The 16,934-nt window shown below is 39.9% G+C and overlaps 1 protein-coding gene across 2 annotated transcripts; it reads left to right on the top strand.

Annotated features, from left to right (window-relative positions):
- Positions 78-16,884, top strand: NADSYN1 (NAD synthetase 1). 2 transcript variants are annotated; one of them, XM_021402693.1, is made up of 21 exons: positions 78-238; positions 313-373; positions 503-619; positions 1,518-1,571; positions 1,967-2,056; positions 3,052-3,103; positions 3,693-3,781; positions 5,290-5,407; positions 6,661-6,792; positions 7,481-7,555; positions 7,728-7,852; positions 8,030-8,078; positions 8,444-8,546; positions 9,231-9,399; positions 9,762-9,897; positions 11,022-11,128; positions 11,881-12,012; positions 12,459-12,528; positions 13,343-13,471; positions 14,108-14,284; positions 16,427-16,884. In XM_021402693.1, the coding sequence occupies exons 1-21, from the start codon at positions 154-156 to the stop codon at positions 16,478-16,480; spliced, it is 2,124 nt and encodes a 707-aa protein (XP_021258368.1). In that variant the 5' UTR covers positions 78-153; the 3' UTR covers positions 16,481-16,884. The 2 variants fall into 2 exon arrangements, with proteins under 2 accessions (XP_021258368.1, XP_021258369.1); XM_021402694.1 differs by lacking the exon at positions 6,661-6,792.

Below are 16,934 nucleotides of genomic sequence, written 5' to 3'. Positions count from 1 at the left end.
CCAATCCGCGCCGCGCTCCCCCCCGTCCCACGCCGCCTCATTGGCGGAGCGCCCTCAACCCATGGGCTGAGCCGGTGGGGCGGCCCTGGAGGCGGGAACGGAGCGGTCCGTGAAGGGGGCGCCGCTGTCCCGCCCCGGAAGTGCGGGGTTGCCATGGGTCGGGCGGTTTGTGTGGCGGCATGCGCCCTCAACCAGTGGGCTCTGGATTTCGAGGGTAACGCCGAGAGGATCCTGCGAAGTGAGTGGGGCGGAGGTGTGAGGGTGCGTCGGGGCTTAGCGTCCGTGTTCTTGCTTAAACTCACTGTTTTCCAGGTATTAGCATCGCTAAGAGCAAAGGAGCTAGATACCGGCTCGGTCCAGAGCTCGAAATTTGGTAAGAGCCCTTGGATTTTTATCTGCTCTGAGTTGTATGTACGGTGAGGTGTTTTTTTCTCTGGAGGAGTTTTTGTCCCGTGATTGTGGTGCGGATACAGCCTGAATCTTGTCTTTCTTTTATACGCAGTGGTTATGGCTGTGCGGATCATTACTACGAGTCCGATACGCTCCTGCATTCTTTCCAAGTGCTGGCAAAGCTTTTGGAGTCTCCAGCTACTCAGGATATTATCTGTGACGTGGGAATGTAAGTGTTTGGTGCCTCGCTGTAGCTGGGATGGAGGGGTGAGCCTTCCAGGAGCGTGAGCAGATCCTTCTGGGTAGTTCTTTGCCCCAGACTTGGAAGTGCATCTTAGGAACAGCAGTACTTCCCACTCTGGTCTCTGCCAGGAGGAGTGTCACGTACGAAAGGTTTTCTGGAAGATAATTCTTTCGGACTTTTCTTTTTCTGGAGGGCTGGAGTGTGAGATTCTTGGTAGCTGGGCCCTTTGAGAGAGTAGAATAATTATTTATTGGGAATCTAAATTGCTGGGACTCGCTCCCATGGGTAAACTTTTGGGTAAGGCCTCGTGTTCTGTGCAAGACAAAGGACTCTATAAATTGTCCGTCTTCCAGGAATGCCATGGCTCATGTAACTTGCTTTAACTTGCAGATATCTTTAACAGGCAGCATATATGTATGCCATGATCACTGAAACCATTGTAAGTCAGGTACCAAGAGCAAGCTGTAATAAACTGTAATAATAAAGTTAGTATATATACATATGTATTTGTTGGCATCAATGTAAATAAACGTGTAAGGCTACCTTTTCCTCACTTTGAAGTAGCCCAATAGTACTGGGAGGAGTCAAGCTTGATTAAGCTATGCCAGCCAATAGCATGGCTGTGGTCTGTGTTTCTCAGGTATACCGGTGATCTGGATACATCTGCGACTGAGAAAAGGGCCAGTAAATAAGACTTCTGCAAACAGTAAAAGTTAAAACTTCATACATTGTTATATTTAATTCCCTTTAGTGATCGAATGTACAAGTTTTATCTTAACAGTCTTTGCGTAGCGGAGTAGATTCTGTAGTGGAGTTCTTCTTTGTTTTTGTATTTTCTTTGGACATTAATGAGCTTAGCCACTTTTTCTCCTTACTTTTGCAGGCCCCTTATGCACAGAAACGTTCGCTACAATTGCCGAGTGATCTTTCTAAATAAGTAAGTAGTTCCTTATGTTTTTTTTTGCAACACAAAGCAGGAGGGTATGCTTTCAGAGACCTGTTTGGCCTTCAAGCAGGATTCTTCTGTGCACTCTAAGGGGATGGAGTTGTTTTCCTGTCTACTGAATTTAAGAGAGCCAACTTAATGTTTTCCATTATTTCTTTTTCCCTTCTGACTTTGTATAAACTAAATTTCCACTGCATTCTGAAAGACTCTTTGGAGAGCCCAGAAGTGTTCAGTCAGAAACATTTAGGTTGTTCATAGCAATTGTTTACTGTACTTCATACAAGAAAGAAAAAGTGACTTGATTTTCATCAGTGTTCTTATTTTTATCTTCTTTATCTGCGCATCAGGTCTTAATTCACCCTTTCTGTTTTATTTTATGTTTCAAGAAAAATTCTTTTGATTAGACCGAAAATATCATTGGCAAATGCAGGAAACTATAGAGAACTTCGATGGTTTACCCCATGGAACAAAGCAAGGTAGGCTGGCTACTGTTAAAGCAAGACAGAATCAACGGAGCTGCAAAATTACAGCTCAGTTGAGCTTATTAAGTGTAATTGAACTCTGAACTAATAAGCTTGAAGGAAAAGTGTGGCTAAATGATCTTGCCACTGTGTAGTGTCATCACTTTCCTTTTGCATGTTTTCTAACTTGATGCAGTTTGGGATTGGAGGAGCCTGTGATTCTTGTTTATCTTGATTGCTGCATCCTGTTCAATATTGAGCTGGGAAACAGTGTGAAATGGATGAGCTCGTTTAGAATATCGTGATTGTGGAGGATTGATGTCCCATACCTAATAATTTAGCAAAATATTCTTGATGCACGCCTCTGATGCTGTTAGCTCATCCTGTAGTCAAGGAATGGAGTTTCTGAGAGTCTCTCGAATACCAGTCAGTTCTGGATAAGTTCCCAATTACTCGTGCAGAAACGCTGCAAAAAGATAAACTTTTATTGGATACTTGAAATTTCTGTGTGCTCTTTGCTGGTTCTACTTAATAACTAGAAGGGAGCAAGCATGACAGCTGCGCAGAGGTTATTGTCATTGCAGTGCAACCTCTTAACTCTTGGAAGGGTGACATAATTATTTCTGTTCATTCACTTTAAGCATTGTTCATGCCTGTTTCTCTGTAAAATCGGGTAATCTCCCATAAAGCTTTCTCACTGAAGAAGTCCATCTCAGACTTTAGCTTCAGCCTGAAGACATTTTGTTTGAACACCTGATTGCTTACTAGAAAATACAGATACAGTAAGAAGCCAGAAGTAAACAACCTAGCACAGTTACAAACACTTAAGCTTTTAAAATTCGTTTTCTCATTGTTTACCATGCATTTCTGAAACCTTCCTGCAAAATATGAAGGTCTTCTTTCTTTTTTTTTTTAACATACAGAGAGTCCTGTGCAACTGAAGTGCATTTTCTTTAATCACCATTATGATTTATATAACTATGTATTCACAGTTTATAAACCTTCCTTAGGCATGTAGAGGAATATCTTCTGCCAAGGATAATTCAGGAAGTGACAGGACAGGTGAGTTTTTAATGAGTTCTTTTCTTTTAATATTCAGCAATCTCAATGCAGAGAATTAGTGGCATGAGGTGGTAGAACACCAAATCCTTATGTCAGCTGTTGCAAATTCAGTGGTTTCAGTGATAGCTGTCAGACTAATATAACTTACCTTATGTTAGTATTTAGTAGGAAATCAAGTGACTCTTAAATTTGCCTCAGGTTACTTCTTCCTAAGACATAAATGTGATTCATAGCATTAGATGGTCTCTCTATTGTAGAACATTTAACTCAAAACCAGTTGTCCTGACCTGAAGTGAGGCACTTCACTTGAACGGCACTGAAATTTTAGCATGGAATATCAGTATAACTTGGACATTTGCAGCTCAGAACTTTTTTCTTTTTTCTTTTTTCTTTTTTTTTTTTTTTACTTAAACTTGGCATAAAATCAAGTACTTTGTGATTGGTAATTTGTTTGTCATTTCACAGAAGTGAGTATTCAGTTCTGCTCTAAGTTTGCAGGTAACTTTTTGAATTGTCTGAAATAGATTCTTCCATTCCATGGAAGTAAGGATGTCCTTGTTTTTGTTGTTGTTTTTTTTTTTTTCTTCAGGACACTGTTCCTTTTGGGGATGCAGTGCTAGCAACCAAAGACACCTGTCTAGGGACAGAAATATGTGAAGAGCTCTGGGCGCCAAACAGGTAAAGAAGAAGAAATGGGAGATAAATTGAAACATGACTTGGACTTTGAAAGAAGTGTTTCTGTAAAAAAAAAAAAAAAAAAAAAAAAAATCTGCTGAATATTGCTGAATATTCCTCTATGTAGTGTATCTTTCAGAAAGTGCCAGTAAGCTTAAATATAATGAGGAGCAAGAAATAGATCATGGGTAAGATTGCAGTAAAGGGGTTCAAGTTACTTGATGCTTCTTGTCTTTATATGAAACTTTTCAGTGTTATCTGCTGTGTGCCTTGTTCTGGAATTTCTGCTAGGAGAATGTGGCAGATCTTCCAGAAACTGAGGACTGTGTTTACAACCAAATCATTTCATTTGTTTTCTTCATCTTAAAGAAGCTGGATAGGTACTACTACAGGCCTGTGTATAGTTCAGTTACGCTCATGAAAGTGTCGGGGAAAGTCTCCTTATTCTTTTGGTATTGCATAGAAATAAATGAGAAGCTTGCATTTCTCTTATACCGAATTCAGAGAGCTCATCTGATTTCTGTGATGATGGCTTTGTTTTTAATGATGACTCTTGCCAGGCTCCTGTTAGATCTGTTGAAGTGGATGGAATAGTTCTTGAGGGAAGTGAGTAATTATTGATTAGTAGTAGAGCAATGAGACTGTTTGAAACATAAATCAGCTGCAGAAGTACAAAGTATAGAGGACAGAATAGGAGAGCTGCCCATTCTAGTAGAAAATAGTAAGCCCTCCTGGTGTCAGTATCAAGCAGTGTTCTTCCTCAAATGGATGAGAAGTGGAATGTGCCATCCTTTCATGATACTAGTTGACATGTAAGCCTAATTTCTGGGGTGTCAATTGTGCCAGTAATTATAATCTCATGTTATTCTGTTTGCTATACGTGTCTCAAAAATTTGAGAGTACTAGTAGTTCTCATCATTTTCATAGACAAATAAAGCTTTGTTACAATTGTCAAGTTAGAGCTTAGGCTCTTGCATCACTTAGGCTTACATCACTTTGATATACATCTATTTGTCTATTCGCTTAATCCTTCTGCTTTATTTTTTAACCAGTATCATACAAATCATAAAGAATATGCAGAAGGAAACAACTAAAGGTTGTTAACAGAAGAGAAGCCCTAGTGCCCTTAAGTAATGTTTCCTATTATTTATACTTTGGTTCCTGTTACAATTTAAAGATCTTCCCAATGACAAAATCCCATTAAGAAAGGTCAGACAGAGGAGAAGAGGGGAAGAAAAAGTTTGCATGAAAGCTGTTGTCATTAACGCAAAATGAGTGAAATGTTCAGATGTCTTTCTAAATCTTTCAGCTCAAGTAATCCATTTCCTTACAACTGCAGTGTGTGGTATTTTATAGATGAAGACACTGTGACTTTTTGTGTGAGCTGAGGCAAAGAGAAAACATTCAGTGATGTACGTTTTTGTTTAGTGGTGGTTTTAAGTGGAACCTGCAATATTACCAGCTGCAGAGTGGTTGCCAGCTGAATTTTTTTCTGCCTGTTACTTCGCCAGCCCCCATATTGAAATGGGACTTGATGGTGTGGAAATTTTCACTAACTCTTCAGGGAGTCACCATGTGCTGCGGAAGGCTCATACCCGCGTGGATTTGGTGAATTCTGCCACAGCAAAGGTATGTTCAAGGATGGAGGGGTGGGGAAGAAGGTGTCTTGTTATACATTTGTTTTCTCTCCAGGACAATCTCCTCTCCCATGAGCTCAGTGGCCATGGTGGACCTTGTTTGTCTCTCTGGGTTGTTTTTTTTTTTTCCTTTAATCCTGAAATTAGCTCCCCTGATTGAATCAGTTGCTGGGCTACTGGACTTCTTTGAGGAGTCCCACTATGTGTAAAGCTTGAATGTGAAGCATTATAATGGTTTCCAGCTCTGTAACCCCAAATTCTAGAGACTGTTGGAAGCAAGTGATACTGAATCCACTGCATGCAGAGAAACAAGCAGTTTGTAAGGCTGTTAAGCACACATTCTGCATAAAGGACAAACTGCCAGTGGCTCTGCTCATTCTCTGCAGTCATCTGAGCCTAAGCAGTCTCCCTCCTCGTGCTTCATGTATTTAAGTGACAGCTCACTGCCAGCTTCTCATTCAGTCAGTGTATGGAGATATTTTCTGGGCACACGAAAGATAGTGTTGGATGGTTTTACGTTTCTTTAAATTCGCAGTTTCTTCTCTGAGCTTTGTTCATGTAGCAACATTATCTTGGAGACATAGCAAGAAGGGAAAGTAGAAATCAGTATTTAACCTTAGCCATTACTTGTCGTCTTTGTACTTAAAACATTTTATTTTTCTACATTGAAAGCTCTGCTTGTTTTAAAGAAAGAGAAGTTGTTTTGTTCCTAGGCTGTCCCCATGTCTAACAGTGATGGGGACAAACTCAAATGAATGAGTGTATGTTACACTATGACAAACGTTTATTTTTTATGGCAGTTTTGTTGTAATTTAACACTCTTTGGTTATATTTAGCAGTGTCTGCTCTGTACTTGGATCTCCAGCCACAGCTTCTGTCATCATTTTTCCCCCTTTCCTCAATCTCTGTATGAACCTAGCGTTTCAATTTTTGAAGTTTAGCCCTCTCCACTTGGGCTTAGTGAATGACTCTTCAGCTAATAACAAAAGACACGTGTCTTCCAACAGCAAGAAAGGGATTGAGCTCATTTTTTACTACATTCTTATGCTATTATTTGTTTTTATTGTGTGTATAGTGTGTAAAGTGCTTTTTCAAATGGAAAGAGTCGAAGCCCTAAATCTTTCACAGCTTAAAGACAGAGTATGAGAAGGACTTAGAAAAAAAATTTTGTCTTTTAACATTATCAGGTACTGTAGTCACTATATCCTGAAAAACTGTTTGTCTACTTGTTTGTTTCCTTCCCAGAATGGTGGAATATATATTTTGTCTAACCAGAAAGGTTGTGATGGTGATCGTCTGTATTACGATGGGTGTGCCATGATTTCTATGAATGGAGAGACAGTTGCACAAGGATCTCAATTTTCACTTGACGATGTGGTAATCCTTTCAGCCTATAATTAACTGAAGTTACAGCTGAAGTTAGTGGAGCTACGTTTACACTGAGGACTTTACACAATATCTGCTGATACTGGGTCCCTGTCTCAGAGACAAAAAAAATACGTGTTTCTACTGTACTATTCAACTGGATGAAAGGTTTTTCCTCATTAAATTGCCCAGATCTACGGTAGCTGCCCTGCTTTTGCCAGCGAGGAAGAGCTATCGCAGTTGAGAAACTTAAAGAGAATGTTTGTGCATGTAATCACCGTGTTTAGGACAGACTGTTAATTAAGCAAATAATTGTGAAGGTTGCAGTCTTCTAACTATGGCCTGTGTTGATAAGCAAAGAGTTCGATTGGTTGGGCTTTTCTTTGGAAGCCCCCTTCTCAGTAGATGTGCCATTGCAGCTGTAGGCTTCATTTTATGTGGCATGCTCATCCCTTGTTCCAGTATGCTGCTTGACGTTTCCTCTAGTTCTTTGCTGCAACTGGTGGTGAACCCAATCCTCAGCCATCTGAGCAGTGCTATGAGTCTGTTTTTGGAGTATTCTGGTGTACTTTGTGAATTGAGACAGTTGTGCTTGTTTTGCAGTGTAAGTAATTGAACTGAATCAGAGACAACTTGTAAAGTGAGGGTAAAGATCTGTATTGGAAAAAGTCACATCCATTTTTCTTCCCCAATGTTTCAGGAGGTGCTGGTTGCCACACTGGACTTGGAAGATGTTCGAAGTTACAGAGCAGAGATTTCATCTCGTAACTTGGCAGTAAGAATTCTTTATGGACACTGTTCTTAAGCTCTACCAAGGTTGAATAGTTACTTTAAAAACATTTTCATGCTTTGTTTTCTTTTTTCCACAGCGTTTTATACATCTACAGTTTTATAGGCATATGTTACATTAAAATTTGTCTTTTCGACTCTTCTGTACTATTGCTTAGGCAAGCAAAGTGAATCCCTTTCCCAGGATAAAAGTGAACTTTGCTCTGTCATGTTCTGATGATCTAGCTGTACCTATTTGTGTGCCAATCCAGTGGAGGCATCATAGTCCCGAGGAGGAGATCTGGTAAGTACGTTGAATCTGTTGCTTGAAAACAATTTTTATAACAATTTAAAACTAATGGAGATGAACACAGTATCTCTATTTATATTTAAGAAAGTATCTCAGTGGAAGAATTGAAAGTTGACTTGCTCGGGTCTCATGCTGTAACCCTCTTGAAACAAGCATATTCTGTGATTTCAGCCTTGGTCCTGCATGTTGGCTCTGGGACTATTTAAGGCGCAGCAAACAGGTAAAAACTGCTTTTTGTTCTTCTCGTGCACACCTTCTTCTGTGGTATACAGGCAATACAGGTTGCTATCCTGTGCTGCTGTTAATGCAGGGTGATGTTATTAATCTAAGGTGCGGAGTTAGAGCTCACTAGTATTTCTTTCAGACTTAAAATACTTAGGGAGAGCAGGACTTAAGTATGCTTTTCAGACCTTTTCCTTAGGAGTCATGCTTTGTTTGAAAGCAAAAGTCAAACTTGCCTAAGGAAGGGGATTTTTTCATGAATGATGCATGTTTAATTCGTTTACCAGAGTGTGTTTCTGAGAGCCAAAGTACACACTTCTCTAATTTAGCATTTTGAAACTTCTTCCTCACTTTGTTTTCAAGGCAGGATTTCTTCTACCTCTTAGTGGTGGAATTGACAGCTCTGCTACAGCTTGCATAGTGTACTCCATGTGCCACCAGGTTTGCTTGGCAGTCAAGAATGGAAGTAAGTAGATATGCACGTCTTGCTTACTATATGTCTATTAATGGTTGAGGGCAAGTTAGTGTAAGCTAGGTGCAAGGTTTACTTAATGATAAACTCTTGCCTGCTTTTTTTAGTGGAACCCTTCACATCTCTCCAGAAATGCCAACAAAAACATAAGCTCAGATGTCGAGTTCTTTGAATGGGCTTCATAGCTTGCATTTTGGGTATAGAACTGGTTGTGAAACAGACCAGTTTCTGTCTACAGTATTTTTCAAACTGTTGGCTGATGCAGTTTTGGGATTTCAGTTTATCGTGAGTTGTTTTTCCTGTTAAATTCAAAGCTGCAAAACATGGTTGGGCACGATTCAAGCTCTTAAACCTGGCCTTGAATAGTCCACATGCGTTTAGCTAGTCCCTTGCATGTAGTGACTCATGGTTTCAATAGAGCTCCTTTAAATCTCTTCCTTCTGTACCTTAGTATTTCCACATTCAAAATTAGGAGCAAACTCAATAATGCTTTTTATATTTTGACTATGAATATATGCTGACATGCTTGGAGAGTTAGGTGGTTAGATGAAGTTACCTTGTGAGGGACAGTGTAAAACTTAATTGGAATACAAGAAACGATCAAGGTGTTTTCATAGCCTGGATAGCAAGAGCACAGCGATTTCTACTTCTGTTTTATTTCTCTTCCTTTGTCCTCAGATGCAGAGGTGCTGGCTGATGCACGCAAGATTGTGCATGATGAGAGCTATGTCCCTGAGGATCCTCGAGAGTTTTGCAAGCGTGTCTTTACCACTTGCTATATGGCTAGTGAGAACTCCTCCCAGGACACTCGCAACAGGGCTAAACTTCTGGCTGAGCAAATAGGCAGGTAGAGATTGGGAAGTGATAGAAAAACTCATGTTCTGGCAAAAAAAAAACTTGCATGTAAAACTTTCCAAACCTTAAATGGGGAAAAGAAGGAGAGTGATAAGAGTGTTGAGTACAAGTATTTCAGATGTTATTTAAGTGTGTGAATGTGAGGCATGCTGGGAAGCATTTGATAAAAGACGAAAAAAACCCAATATTTGGAAACAGACTCGGGAAAGCATTAGCCTTTCCTAAGACTTTTCCTACCAGATCTGATGTGGGAGCAGCCTTAAAACATCATTTTATGTTGTCTTATTTAACTTTAATGCTTTTTGTGTAGTTAGACTGTACTAGCTGAGTCAGTTCTGCTTGGTTTCTTCTCAGCTATCACATCAATCTGAACATCGATGCGGCTGTGAAAGCTATTGTGGGAATTTTCAGCATGGTGACAGGGCGAACTCCCTGTTTTTCTGTCTATGGGGGGAGCAGCAGAGAAAATCTGGCGCTGCAGAATGTGCAGGTGTGTTTCACGTAGGCTGAATCAGGTCAGACTCTGTTTGAAGTACTACAGAATGGTAAGTGTAGCCCTGGGGCCATGCCTTTGAATTGTGAAGACCTAAACTCATTGTGGTGTGTTCCTGAGGATTCGTGGGCTTCCACTGAATGCTCATGTGCAGTGGAAATCTCTAGTTCTGTGCAGTTTGGGAGAAGACCAAGATGACTGTTGCTTGTGGCTTTTAAAACTTCATTGGATGGTCAGGAAGAGATAGTATGTGTCTGGATCTCATCATTAGCATTGCTCTATGTGCTGTTTAGAAAAACATTCCAAAGGAAAGTTGCCAGGTCAGGAAAATGAGTAGCATAGTATTCTAATAGATGAATTATGAGTCCAGTAGGATTGTGGCAGAACAAGACTTAAAAACATTGCTAATGTATAGCAGACTTTCGTCTGGCAGCTTTTCATAGGCTCTGTGTGATGCTTACCCATTACAATTTGTAGACCTCCGTTTCAGAAGGTAGTTTTTGTGGTTTTTGTTTTTTTCTAAGCTAAGGACATGATCTTTTTTCCCCTGCTACTGTTGGAGAACTCTATAAGCAAACACTGAATCTTGTATCAGCTATTCTTGACAGCGGCTTAGCAGCAGAGGAGCGTGGTAATTTGCTTGACATCACACACAGTTGGGGCCAGAGCTGGAGACTGAATTTCATGTCTCTGAGTATTGTTATTTCCCTTGGAAAAAGCGAGTTTTAGAGTGGGGGCAGAAACAAGCTGTTTTAGAAATCTTGTATAATAGTGTGTTTCTTCTAGTACTATATAATAGGATACGTTAGATGGTTTATCTGTGTGTTTCATCATTCATGGATCCATATCACTGCATGCAGGAGACTGAGAATTGTAATAACTCCCAGCTCTACAACTCAGAGTAGAATAAACTTTCCCAATCATGCAAGTCTGTGGCAGTAGCAGACTCTGAACCTGGCTTTCTCAAGTGTGTGTGTTCGGCATCCCCTCCTTGTCCTTCTTGCAGTAACAGTTAGTCCTCTCACATCATGTTCTTTATGGGTTTGTTTAGGGAACTGCTAACTACATATGACTAGGAAGATATATTGCTTTTAAATATACAGTTTCATTTTGATTTGTAGGCTAGAGTAAGAATGGTCCTTGCCTACCTGTTTGCTCAGCTGACACTCTGGACTCGTGGGATGCCAGGGGGGCTTCTGGTGCTAGGATCAGCCAATGTGGATGAAAGGTTGGTAAAAGCTACGAATCTAAAACCAAGTGAACTGGAAACAAGTCAGTGCCATTCTTCAATGCCACCAAATCCCAGTGCACTGGGGCTTGCACAGAAGAGGTTTAAAAAAAAAGATACTGATAGCAGTCAAATTGGTTAACTGTTATCATTAGAATGGCCAAATTCTGTATATTTTAGAAGTTTAAGATCAAGTATTCTTGTAGTTTTCCAATTAACTGCTGTTATTTCTTTAGCAAGTTACAGTAGAGCTTACCTGTGCAGTTCCCAGGTTAGCTTTCCAGCCCATTGTTTGTTGTCTTTTCAATTACACTGTTAGGAATTATGTTGTGAACTTTGAGTTAAGAGACAGATAGTAAAAATCTGGAGTACTACACTTAGAGCTGGCTTTTGGGAAATAAAGACTGTAGGACTGATAGTCTCAGAAGGCTGGAGGAGGGCAGTGTGTATTGATTCTGTGGGAAGTTGAGATTTGTTGTTTTTAATTGGCCAGGACAGTATTTTAATTGGTTTTGCTCTAGATATATTACTTTAGCCCAGGCAGTTTCACAGTTCTTCCTAGCTGTTCAAAATATCATCTTCCTCCTGGCAGTGCCACGGCGTTAGGATAGCTCTGTTTCAGCCTAATGCCTCTTTGTCCCCTGTGCTAACAGTATGCAGTCTGTTCTTGGTTTTATATCGTATATATGATCTATCTAATATAAATTACTATTGTGCAAATGTTACGTCATTGTTATAAAACTTTTGCACAGTCTTCGAGGTTACTTGACAAAGTATGATTGTTCAAGTGCTGATATCAATCCCATTGGTGGAATCAGCAAGACTGATCTGAAGAACTTCATACAGTATTGCATCGAGAACTTCCAGCTCACAGCCCTCAGAAGGTGAGTGGTGAAGCAGTGGTGCTTGGTGACTGTATTTGCATGATGCGTTTTGTGGGTTTGTTTGTGTTAGTTTCTCTTCTGCTAAGCTAGCTGAGTTGCAGTAGCATTGCAAATGCTGTTAAAGTCTTCTGCCCGTCCCTTTGTTTTCAGGTGATTGTGTGTAATTACACAAGACCAATCTAAATGGCTGAAGGCTGCAAATGCCAGCAGCCTTAGGAGTGACTGTATGTGAGAACTTGTGTTAATTCCACTGAGGGAACGTTTTGAACAGGTGATTCCTGTTTCTGGTACAAACATAGCTTTTTAAACCTGGGACAGCTTGCAAGTAACCCTTTTTGCAGATTATGCACTACAGAAGTTTTGAGTAAAGCATTTGATTTTTTACAAACCAAACAATTTGTACTATTCAGACTGGATAGATTTTTTTTTTCTTCTTCCTCTTACAGTATCATGGCAGCTCCACCTACTGCAGAGCTAGAGCCCCTGGTGGATGGACAAGTGTCTCAAACTGATGAGGTAATAGGCAGTGACTTAGAAATGCTCTGGTAAGCTTTATCCCCACACTCGCTTTTTGTCCAATTGCTGTTTGCTTTTGTATGTTTCTGTGCTTATTGCTAAGTGTGTAACAAATGTATTGAACTGACGAGGCTTGTTGTCTTGCACCAGTGTTCCCTATGTTGCCAACAGTCTGTAAAACAGCAAATCTGGTGTTTGATGTTGTGATTTTTTTTTGCTTGCTCTGTTTTGAATGATTGAATATTTCGGGCACTTTAAAGGATGGCTGTTCTGAAATGTTTCCAAAATGCAGTTTCAGAGTTTCTTAACTTCAGAAGCGCCCATCAATGCCCTTCTGTTGTTGAAGTGGCTGGTGTTTAACCCTTGGCCTCTTCTCCCCATCCCCTCTTTTTTGCTCTCTACTTACATAAGAGAGGACTGGTAAGCCTGACAACTTCTTACCAGGGCTGTAGGTTATTCATCTGCAGGATATTATAAAACTTTTTTTTTTCTGATAAAGAACTGCTTAATTAAAATTTCAGTTTTCTTCATTTGGAATTATTGTATTGACCTATACTACATCTAAGCTCCCTAGATGAGAAAATGAATGGATCTTTCTCTGGAAAGACATGCTTTCACTAGCCAAGTAACATGTATTCCTTTAAGGATCTGAAATCTCATGTTTCAGAGATCTCAGTTCTTTCACTTGTAGTACTGATCTTCTGCTTGTCTTTTTGAGCACTGAGAATTTCAATTTGGTGTATCTTTGATTAAGCTGGGTTATTGTAATTCAAATAGTCGATTTGTTTCAGTGACTTTCTGTTTGTGATTTCAGGCAGATATGGGGATGACATACGCAGAGCTCTCAATTTATGGTAAATTAAGGAAGATTGCAAAGGCTGGACCGTACAGTATGTTTTGTAAGCTGATTACTTTGTGGAAGGAAATCTGTACTCCAAGGGAGGTAATATACAACATTCAATCACGTAACGTCTTTGCCAAAAGGAACTGTTTAGAGAATGTTCAAGTGAAGTTTCTTTCACTCGAAAGAGATGGTTTAATTATTCTCCGGTATTTAGCGATGTTCTACGGTTGTAACAGAGTATTTTGGAAAAGCTTGTATTGATCACTTAATGTGGTTTGTTGTATTTCAAACATTAACTGGGGAACTGAAAGCAATTGCTACAGAACTGTACCTTCAGGAGAAAATTATTCCCTGAGATGTGTATAGCTAACTGCTCTTGAAGCTTTGGGGTTATGTATTCTGGAAGTCTTTCCTTGGGCATAAAGGAGAACGTTCAGGTGGTCACCTGAATCTCAGAGGCTAGTGCTTACTATTAGATTTCCTGCAGGGCACTTCCCTGTTGGTAAATGTTAGGCATAGAGACCAGGGTGCTCTGAAAATAGTCTGAAATGCCTCTACCTGAAAGAATCATCCGCAGTGATTTGTAGTGGTAGTAGAAGGTAACTTATATATGTGTTAGTGGTGGAAAATGGGTGTGTAAAAGCTAGAACACAGTCTCTAAAATGCTGTTCTCATCTAAAATTGTAAATGTTAAGCAAGTTCAACTGATGGAAAGCTGTGTTCTCTGTACACCAGGTGGCATCGAAGGTTAAGCATTTCTTCAGGATGTATTCAGTGAATAGACATAAAATGACCACCCTCACTCCTTCCTACCATGCTGAAAACTACAGCCCAGATGACAACCGATTTGACCTGAGGCCTTTCCTTTATAACACCACCTGGTCCTGGCAGTTTAGATGTATAGATAAACAGGTAAACATCCTCTGCTTCTTGCATGGTTTTACGTAAAGCTCTCTCAGTGGGGAAAGCTCTGTTCCCCTTGATCTCCCCTGCCAGTGAGCTTGCACTTCAGCTGCTTTTAAGAACGTGTTCATGTACATTAAAAAAAAAAAAAAAAGGTTAAGGAACTTGTCTGTGAAATGCAAGACATGCTGTAATAGTGTTTCCTTACCCTGAACCCTAGGATAAAAGCTACCACATGCAGCATTTTGGTTTTGTAGATCTGTATGTTTTCTTAATAGTTTTGGACTCTTTCCCACTGAAGTTCAAGAGGGAGTTGTGTAAAATATTTTTGTAAGGTCTGGACCAAAACATAATGCTTACAAGAAAATATGATGAAGATCTTTTAATGATCTAGGATATCGTTAGCCTTTAACTTGATTCTGTATGTAGTAACATTTCTGCGTGCAAGAGCATTAGCCATTGCAATTAGTTGCTGAAAATTACGAGTCAAACTTGGGGAATAATCTGTTATTTGAGCAGCAGTAACTTGAAGTGATAGCTGCTCATGACAGATAGCCTTCTGCAAGGCTGGAAAATAATGGCTCACAGTAATGAGTCAAATCAGCCCTAATTGAGAAAGGGAATGTTGCCAGAGTTTCTACTTAATGCATATTCAAGTAATCACTCTAGGACAATGTCTTACTGGTAATTGGGGTCCTGGAACTTAAGCTGCACTTAAGGGTTGGTTTTTTTTTTTTTGTATAGTAACAGGACTGTAAAAATATGGCATAAACTCTAAATGATATTGTGCTGCCAGAAAACACCTTTATTTTGGCAGTGCTGGGTTTTCTTGTAGAAGAATGATGCTACCTCGTGCCCATTTGTGAAGGAAAACTGGCTTGATAGTTAACAGAAATCGGTTGGATTTGTGGGAAAATAGTTCTCTTTTAATGATGTTTTATAGTATAATCAAGCTAATTCAGTTACCCACTCTTTACAAGTGCAAAATTGCTTCTATATATGTTGTGGAAGGAGCGGTGGTAAGACAAGGAGGGTGAGATGTGCCTGCTGGATCTTGCCATTGGAGTCCTAATGCCATTAAGCAGTACCTAGCTGAGCGTTCCACGAGGGTGAAGGCATTTTGAGCAGTTTAGAATAATAACCCTTGGAGCTGCAGTGGCACTGTCTGCAGATTCTGGTTTTGAATTATGGCTGGCATAAGGATGTATGGCCAGAGCATGTAATTTAACGACTTCTAGTAGCCAAAATGTTCTTTGCTGTTTTAATATCTGGTGTCATTTGACTGAACAATAACTTAGCTCAGAAGAAAGCTGGTGTGGCCATTCTCCAAGGATTAGCTATCTGCAGTTTCCTGCTTTTTCCAGTGCTTGCTGGTCATACCACAATAATAGGTACATTTGGTGGAACAAAAACGTCTGCCAAGCTGAGTATCTGTCTGACCTTTTCATGACCAGTAACGGATGTCGAGCAGACACGAATCATCAATTTACAGTATGATTTTCCTACCTTTATATTGTGTGAACATAAAACTGGGCTTTCCAGAGCCAAGGACCCATCCTGACCCGTCACATTGTTGCTGTTGGGCTGTTTTGAGTTTGTGCCGTCTGTAGCTATTTATTGTGAATCTTAACAGTAAATGAACTAAAATGTCAAGTAACTCAATTTCTTAAGTCTTAATAAGAGTGACGGTCAGTCTTATAAAGGTGTGTGTGTGCGTGTGCATGAGAAGCATTTCCCTATGTTCATTTTTCTATTTCTTGTTATGGGTAGGGTTCTAGCTTATGGCCTAATCTGATTTGACAGCTGTCACTGAAAAGGGCAGTGTTGTCTTCCTTCCTATTTCCCCTGAGATGGCTTTGATGCTTACTCCTTGATCAGCTGAATAAAGTCACCAAGCTGCCACAAAAGTAGGAACGGATGGGAGCATGCAGCTGGGGGCAGCTGAGAAGAACGGCAGGAAGAAAGCTGGACTTTCTCTTTGTCCTGCAACTAACAGAGCCTGTTCATCTCTGTTGTCCCCCAGAGTGCATCTCACTGTCAGTTCCTGATAAATCTGGGCTCTGTGCTGATGGGAGATGGAAGTCTGAAAATACCAGAGTTGTTAAATGCACCTTAGTTTTACTACTGAATCGGTTTCTTTTTATCTTGCAGGTGTCCCGTCTAGAAAAAAGGGAAGGAATATCTGTAGCTGAAGATATGGACTGATTTGCTTTCTTGTTTAATACTGGTAATTAATTTGTCAAAGAATTGTTGAAGTGATCATTGTAAATGGTATTTACAATCAAGCTGTTTTTTTCCCCTCTTTGAGTTGTCTCTGGTTTGTTCCCTGTACACTTAAGCCCTAGTTTAGCTAAAGAATCATTCATTAGGGATGAGCACTTCATTTAATTGCCTTTAATTGAAAATGTTCGGATAAGCTCATCAAACACAAAAGCAGGGAGTCTGGTGAAAATGTATACATACGAGTATTGATTGGTTCTAGTTGGTCGGAAGTGATTTGTGAGTAATATCCAACTGAAAGAATAAATCTTAAAACAGCTCTGGCATGTGCTGTTGAGGGGAGGGGAAAATCATTTCACTTGCTAATAAAGTTCTAATTTTGTAATTTATTTTGTTCGTTTACGTGGCTTTTGTGTATCTAGCATTAGGTATGTAACTG

The sequence above is a fragment of the Numida meleagris genome, chromosome 6 (genome assembly GCF_002078875.1).
Source record: "Numida meleagris isolate 19003 breed g44 Domestic line chromosome 6, NumMel1.0, whole genome shotgun sequence".
Lineage (NCBI taxonomy): Eukaryota > Metazoa > Chordata > Aves > Galliformes > Numididae > Numida > Numida meleagris.
Note: the sequence above shows the minus strand (reverse complement) of the source record. Positions and strands in the feature narration are given on the sequence as shown.